The following is an 8083-nucleotide window of genomic DNA, read 5'->3' on the forward strand; positions in this document are numbered from 1 at the left end:
ACAGTCAGCCCCGGGGTCACAGTCAGCCCCGGGGTCACGGTCAGCCCCAGGGTCACGGTCAGTCCCGAGGTCAGTGTCAGTCCCGAGGTCAGTGTCAGTCCCAGGGTGAGTGTCAGTCCCCGGGTCAAGGTCAGTCCCCGGGTCAAGGTCAGTCTCAGGATCACAGTCAGTCCCGGGGTGATGGTCAGTCCCGGGGTCACAGTCAGTCCTGGGGTCACGATCAGTCCTGGGGTCACGATCAGTCCTGGGGTCACGGTCTGTCCCGGAGTCAAGGTCAGTCCTGGGGTGATGGTCATTCCCGGGGTCAGGGTCATTCCCGGGGTCAGGGTCATTCCCGGGGTCACGGTCAGTCCCTGGGTGATGGTCAGTCCCCGGATCACAGTCAGTCCTGGGGTCATGATCAGTCCAGGGGTCACGGTCAGTCCCAGGGTCAAGGTCAGTCCCAGGGTCAAGGTCAGTCCCAGGGCAGTCCCATGATCACGGTCAGTCCTGGGGTCACGGTCAGTCCCGGGGTCACGGTCAGTCTCAGGCTCACGGTCAGTCCCGGGATCACGGTCAGTCTCAGGGTCTTGGTCAGTCCCAGGGTCTTGGTTAGTCCCAGGGTCAGGGTCAGTCCCAGGGTCTCGGTTAGTCCCAGGGCGTTGGGCAGTCTCAGGGTCTTGGTCACTCCCAAGTTCACGGTCAGTCCCGGGGTCACGGTCAATCCCGCGGTCATGGTCAGTCCCAGGGTCATGGTCAGTCCCGGGGTCATGGTCAGTCGCGGGGTCACCGTCTGTCCCAGGATCTCAGTCAATCCCGGGATCTCGGTCAGTCCCGGGGTCACGGTCAGTTTCAGGATCACAGTCAGTCCCGGGGCCAGGGTCAGTCCCAGGGTCTCGGTCAGTCCCAGGGTGTTGGTCAGTCCCGGGGTCACGGTCAGTCCCGGGGTCAGGGTCAGTCCCGTGGTCAGGGTCAATCCCGGGATCTCGGTCAGTCCCGGGGTCACGGTCAGTCTCAGGATCACGGTCAGTCCCTGGGTCACGGTCAATCCCGGGGTCACGGTCAGTCCCAGGATCTCGGTCAGTCCCGGGGTCACAGTCAGTCCCGGGGTCACGGTCCATCTCAGGATCACGGTCAGTCCCAGGGTCTCGGTCAGTCCTGGGGTCAGGGTCAGTCCCGGGGTCAGGGTCAGTCCCAGGCTCACTGTCAGTCCCAGGGTGATGGTCAGCCCTAGGGTCACTGTCAGTCCCAGGGTGATGGTCAGTCCCAGGGTCACGATCAGTCCTGGGGTCACGGTCAGGGTCAGTCCCAGGGTCTCGGTCAGTCCCAGGGTCTTGGTCAGTCCCATGGTCTCAGTCAGTCTCAGGGTCTCGGTCAGTCTCAGGGTCTTGGTCAGTCCCAGGGTCACTGTCCATCCCAGGGTGATGGTCAGTCTCGGGGTCACGGTCTGTCCCGGGGTCACGGTCAGTCCCGGGGTCTCGGTCAGCCCTGGGGTCTCAGTCAGTCCCAGGATCAAGGTCAGTCCAAGGGTCAGGTTTAGTCCTGGGGTCACGGTCAGTCCTGAGGTCAGGCTCAGTCCCAGGGTCACGGTCAGTCCTGGGGTCTCGGTCAGTCCCGGGGTCACGGTCAGTCCTGGGGTCTCGGTCAGTCCCGGGGTCTCGGTCAGTCCCGGGGTCAGGCTCAGTCCCGGGGTCAGGCTCAGTCCCGGGGTCTCGGTCAGTCCTGGGGTCAGGGTCAGTCCCGGGGTCAGGCTCAGTCCCGGGGTCAGGCTCAGTCCCAGGGTGACGGTCAGTCCCGGGGTCAGGCTCAGTCCCGGGGTCAGGCTCAGTCCCGGGGTCTCGGTCAGTCCTGGGGTCAGGGTCAGTCCCGGGGTCAGGCTCAGTCCCAGGGTGACGGTCAGTCCCAGGGTGACGGTCGGTCCCAGGGTGACGGTCGGTCCCAAGGTGACGGTCAGTAACATTACCTCCTTTGCTTTCTGTTGGAGTAGATCTGCCTCTTGTTTGAGTTTCTCTTTCTCGCTCTCTAACGCTGCAATGGCGTCCTGTAGCTCAGTGGCTTCTTTCTTACTCTGGATCCACTGAAGTTCGAGTTTCTGCACTGTGCTGGCCTTCTCTCTTGTTGTCTGTTCTATATCGTGAAGCTTCAAGCTGATCTCCTTTGCTTCGGTTTTGAATTTCTTGGCTTCCTGCTCGGCTCTGGCCTGAGCCTCAGTCAGTTCTGAGACTAACGTTTTCAGGTGTTGAGCTTCCTCACTGATCTCAACCTGACGCTGACGTTCACTCAACAGACGTTTCTGGTATTCTTCAGCCTCGGCCTCGAGCCGTTGCTGCATCTGCAGTTTGTCTGCTGACAGTTTCTTTGCCTGTTCCTCGGCTTGGTCTCTCTGTTTCTGCAACATTTCTGCCTCTGCTTTCAGATGGTTTGCCTCCTGAACTGCCTGCATCTTTTCCTTTAACATCTTATCAGCCAGTGCCCTCTGTTGGACCAGGTCTTCCTCTGCGAGCTTTCTCTGACGGGCTGATTCTTGCGCCTCAACACTGAGCCTGGCTGCGTCCTCAGCCAGCTTCTTCATTTTCTCAGCTTCCTGAGCCAGATGCTTCTGCATGTTGTCCTTGTCTTTCAAAACTAACATCTTGTTTTCTTCTTCAATCCTCGTCTTCAGTTTAATCAGCTCTTCCATGTGGATTTTGACTTTGTAGAGTTCATCCTCAGCTTGCGTCTTCTGTTTGATGGCCTCTGTCACCTCCGATTTCAAACGTTGTAACTCTTCATCCAAGATGGATTTCTGGTGGTCTGTATCTTCCAACTGCAGCTTCACTTTAGTCAGTTCTTGCTCCACACTCGATTTCTGTCTCAGTGTTTGCTCGGCAAACTTCTTGTGTTTCTCCATGTCTGCGTCAGCCAGTTGTTTCTGTTTCAGAGCTGCCTCCTCAGCTTTCGCTCTCTTGGCAGCTTCAAATTCGGCCTCTTTCCTCCTCTTTTCAGCGTCTTGTTGAGCCCTGGCTTTTCCCTGAGCGTCTTTCTCTGCCTCCTCCTTCAGTCTCTCAGCTTCTTCTGCCTGTTGTCGGCAGAATGTTGCCTCTTGTTCAGCTTTCAGCCGTGCCTGTTCAGCCTCCTCTGCCAGGCGCTTGGCATTCTCGGCCTGTTCCTTCAGGTTGTCCACAATCGTCTTCTCCTGCTGCTTGCTTTGTAGCAATTCCTGTTCCTTCTGCTGCACTGTGGCTAAGTGAGCTCTCTCCTCAGCATCAATACGTTTTTGAGCAGCGTCCTGTGCCAGGTTGATCTGCCTCTCCGCCTCTCTCTCTGACAGTTCCTTTTGTTTCCAGGCCTCTTCTGATTTTTTCTTCAGCCGCTCAACCTCGTCCAGTGCGGCCTTGCGTTGCCGAGCAGCCTCTTCCTCAGCGGCGAGGATTTCTTTCACTTTGTGTTCGGCCTCTTGCCTCTTCTTGGCTTCTTCCAAGGCCCGGGCTCGCTGTTTGTCAGCCTCCTCCTCGGCCTCTCTCTTGCTGCGCTGAGTTTCCTCCGCAATGTTTTTTAACTTGCTCAGCTCAATTTCCAGATCAGACTTGCCTTCCGAAGCCTTCTCAAAGTTCAGTTTGAGGATCTGAATCTCTTCCTCAATGATTCTCCTCTGTTTCAAAGTCTCCTCCACAATACTTTTCTGCCTGTCCAACTCAAGGTCAGAGCTCTTCCTCAGCTGAGTAATCCTTTCCTCGATATCTTGCTTGTGCTGCATGGCCTGTTCTTCCAGAAGCTTCCGTTGATAGGCCTCATCCTCGGCCAGTCGCCTCAGACGCGCATTTTCAGCTTCCTTTTCCTTCAGTGCCATTTCTGCCTCTGTCTTTAAGCGAGTGGCATCATTAATCGCAGCAAGTTTCTCCTTCAGGATCCTCTCAGCCTCACTCCTTTGGCGACTGGCTTCATCTTCAGCGATCTGTCTCAGGCGCTTGGCTTCCTCTGTTGCAGATCGCAGCTTTGCTGCCTCATCCGCCAGCTCTTTCATCCTCTGTGCCTCGGTCTCCAGCATCTGTTTGGTCTTTTCTGTCGTTGACCTGGTTTCTTCCTCAGTTTTCAGTTTCAGCTGCAGCAGCATCTCCATCTCTGCTTTCACCTTGGCCAGCTCCTCCTCCAATAGTTTCCTCTGGCGAAGGGCCTCACTCACCTCGTTCTTCAGCCGGTACAGTTCTTCCTCGAGGAGGAGTCTCTGCTGCTCCCCGTTCTCAGTCTGTGCTCGCAGACGGATTAGTTCCTGCTCTGCACAGAGTTTCTGCTCTGCTGTTTCATTGGCCAGCTTCCTCTGTTTCTCCAGCTCCTGCTCAGCCATCTCCTTCTGTCTCAGCGCCGATTCCTCCGTTTTCACTCTCTTCCTGGCCTCACGCTCGGCTTCTTCCTTCTGCCTTTCAGCTTCCTCTTGAGCCAGGGACTTTTTGTGAGCCACCTCTTCTGCCTGCAGCCTTAAGCGAAGGGCCTCATTTGCTTTCTGACGCCATTTCTCCAGCTCCTTCTCTGCTTCCTGCTTGGCATTCTCTGCATCCTCCTGTTGCCGTTTTAACCGCGTGGCCTCCTCCTGTAACTGGGTCACAGTCTGATGCTCCTGTCTCAGGGATAACTCCAGCTCAGTGGTTTTCTGCTCAAAGGAGAGGCGTTTGCTGTGGAGCTCAGCTGCTGCACTTTTCTGAGCGACTTCCTGAGCCAGCAGAAGCTGTTTCTCCTTCTCCAGCTCAGCCTGCTTCATTCTCCTTTCCACATCTGCAGCTTGGTTCCTGAAATGTTGCAGGTCGTCCAAAGCCTTTTGTTTCTCACGAGCAGCATCTTTCTCTGCCTGAATCTTCAGCTTCAGTTCCTCCTCTGCTTGTTTCTTCTTCTGGGACTCCTCGTTCACCTGTTTGCGAAGTCTCTCAGCCTCGTCCTGTGCTGTCTTCCTCTGTTTCTCTGCTTCCTCAGCTTGTGCTTTCAGCTGTTGTAGTTCTGACTCGGCAGACTCTCTCTGTTTCTGGGAAGTCTCTAACTGTAACTGGATAATTCGAATTTCCTCCTCAATCTTGGTACGGCTGAGGAGAACGTCCTCCACCATCTTTGTCTTCTTTTTGATTTCAGTTTCCGAGGAGCTTTTCAGTTGGTTTAACTCTTGTTGAACATTCTGCTTCTGATTTTCTGCATTCAGTGCTACTGCCTCCCTCTTGCTCACCTCTTCCTCTATCCTGTGCTGTAGCTCCTTTGCTTCCTTCTCAGCGTCAGCTTTGGCCTTTGCGTGAGCAGCAGCTAACTGCTTCTGTTTCTCTAACTGGGCCTCCACTTCTTCCAAACGTTTGCGCTCCTCAGCTTTCAGCTCCTCTGCAGCTTTCTAAGTGTGAGAATGATGGACAGAAGCAACGTCAGCACCAACAACGACAGCCAGCAACAAATCAGACAACTACTCAGGCCTGAGTGAAGAACCGAGCACAAACCAACCAGAACTACAGGGAATGGCAGCCAATCACTAGGGACTGGGCACACAGACCTCTCCAATCAGCGACTGGACTTCAGTGACCAAACTGGCCCCTGTCAATAGTAGGCTTCCATTGGGTGAGGAATTTGATAGCGGGCTCCCATTGGTTGGGGAGGAGCCCAGGACTCCCACTAGTTAAGGAAGAGACTTGGTTGACAGAGTGGACACTGGGCACTCATTGGTTAAGGGAATGAACACTGGGTTCCTACTAGTTGTGGGACAGCACTGGGTTCCCATTCCTGATGAAGGGCCTTTGCCTGAAACGTTGATTTTCCTGCTCCTCGGTTGCTGCCTGTCCTGCTGTGCTTTTCCAGCACCACTCTAATCTAGACTCTGGTTTCCAGCATCTGCAGTCCTCACTTTTGCCTGGGTTCCCATTGGTTGAGAGAGTGGACACCGGGCTCCCATTGGTTGAGGGAGAACACAGGGCTCCCATTGGTTGGGGAGGAGGGCATTGGGCTCCTATTGGTTATGGGAGACAACAGGGCTCCCACTGACTGAGGGAGAGGGCACTGGGCTCCCATTGGTTGGGGGAGAGAACACGGCTCCCATTGAGTGAGGGAGAGGGCACTGAGCTGCCATTGGATGAGGGAGAGGTCACTGGGCTCCCATTGGGTGAGGGTTTTGTTAGACTTACAGGGACAGAGTCCATGTTGGAATTGTGTCTGAAGATGGAACAAGGTGAATGGATGGAATATGGAATCACTCGAGACAATCATGCACTGCCCAGTCCCACTGCCCAGAAACAATGAGACAATATCTCAGTGGCAACTATTGCAACATCTCTGTACGTTAAACCATCATTAAACAAGGTGCAAACACAGCGCCTTGGCACTTACAACGTGTCCCGTTCACCACCAAATCCCTGACCATCTACTGCACACAACAGCTGGCTCCCAGCTCGGGGTCTTTGCCAAGGGACAGCTCATGTTGACAGAAGCCCCGAAACCAGCTCGAATTAACAAGGAAGTCAGGTTCACCTTCCCAGCTTTAGTGAACACAGCAGTGAGGGACAGAGTCTGAACCACTCCTGATCACAAAGCACCAAACAGCAGAAGGTCACAGTCCCCACTTAGCTCGACAGGTTTAAAGTACAGGAGATGTGATCAACTAGACATTGGACACCAAGCACCCAACACCAGGGCAGACCAAGTGAGAAACCAAGGAACAACCAATGGAGCTGATGATGTATCTGATGACACAGAGCGAGAAATACAGAGAATGCGTGTGAGAGAGAGAGAGAGAGAGAGAGGGAGGGGGAGAGCGCGAGATGGGTGGACGGACTGACTGAGCACTGTCACAACACCTGAAGCTCAGTCTGGACTGAGCAGGAACATGCAGTATTGGAGAGAACACCTTCCAGCCAGCAGTGACAATCCAGATCTTCATTTACCTTAATCACTGCCCAACAAACAGAATAATAAGGAGAACAGAAGATCACACCCGAATGCAGGGAGAAGGTGTTGAAAGATAAACAAGAAGATAAAACACTTAGCAAGTAAGTAACCTCATTAACAGCCAAAAAAAATTTCAAAAACATTAAAACAATGCTGCTCAATACCTTGAAAACTCAGAGGCTTTACACAGCAGGGACCCCCTGCTCATGATCTGGGGCCTTCAGTTCAAACCCACACCACAGTAATGGTGGGATTTACATTCAATTCACAACTTGTGAAATATGGAGGTGATCTGACGTTGCTCGTGAAACCATTGTCAATTGTTGGGAAAACCCCACCTGGGTCACTAATGTCCTTCAGGGAAGGAAACTGCCATCCTTACCTGGTCTGGCCTACACGTGACTCCAGACCCACAGCAACATGGTCAACTCTCAGCCACCCTCTGAAATGGCCAAGTGAGCCACACAGATCAAGGGCAGTTCGGGATAGCCAACACATCCTGGTCCAACCAGTGAAGCCCACAGCGGGTAAGAGAATAAAGAAAGGTTTCTCCCTCCCTCTCATTCTCTCTCTCTCTCGTCTCTCTGTCTCGCTCGTCTCTCTGGTCTCTCTCTGTCTCTCTCTGTCTCTCTTGTGTCTCTAAAAATTATATCATTGATGATTCTCATCTTTTTAACGATTGAGGGAATCCCAGTCCAAGTCTTACACTGCTGTTTAGCTGGACACAGTCATCACTTGTGTTAAAATGTTTTTTGTACAGCTTGTAATTTGTGTGCTCACTCTTAGCTCCAATAATATCGCAGTTATTTCGGAGATGATTAATGGGGTTTGAGTAGGACAGAGCTGCTCTGATGGGTTTTACCCTTCACTCCTTTGCCCACATACTTTGCTTTGTAATTAAAATTGCATCCACATTCCTAGAATGCTGACTTCCAAACTTGCAACAAAGTCAAACAACCTCTCCCCAACAACATACAGCCCGACCCTTCACTCCATACACCCCGACCCTTCACCCCATACACCCCGACCTTTCACCCCATTCACATCGACTGTTCACTCCACACGCACACACACACACCCCAATATGTCATCCCACACCCTGACCCTTCACCCTATACACCCTGAACCTTCACTCCATACTTTCTAGCCCCCTTGTCCAAACCTATGTCCAGATACAGCCCCACCCTCCCATGGGTACCACCCCCAGGACCCCATCCTA

General features: G+C 53.5%; 1 protein-coding gene across 1 annotated transcript in view; it reads right to left on the minus strand.

Moving 5' to 3' along the window:
- Positions 1-454: 454 nt before the first annotated feature.
- LOC122546981 (plectin-like) overlaps positions 455-8083 on the minus strand; it is a 14907-nt gene continuing 7278 nt past the window's right edge. Inside the window, exon 2 of the mRNA XM_043685582.1 lies at positions 455-5323. Within this exon, the coding sequence (XP_043541517.1) occupies positions 455-5323 (4869 nt within the window). The remainder of the gene's footprint in view (positions 5324-8083) is intronic.

This window comes from Chiloscyllium plagiosum, unplaced genomic scaffold, assembly GCF_004010195.1.
Source record: "Chiloscyllium plagiosum isolate BGI_BamShark_2017 unplaced genomic scaffold, ASM401019v2 scaf_3331, whole genome shotgun sequence".
Lineage (NCBI taxonomy): Eukaryota > Metazoa > Chordata > Chondrichthyes > Orectolobiformes > Hemiscylliidae > Chiloscyllium > Chiloscyllium plagiosum.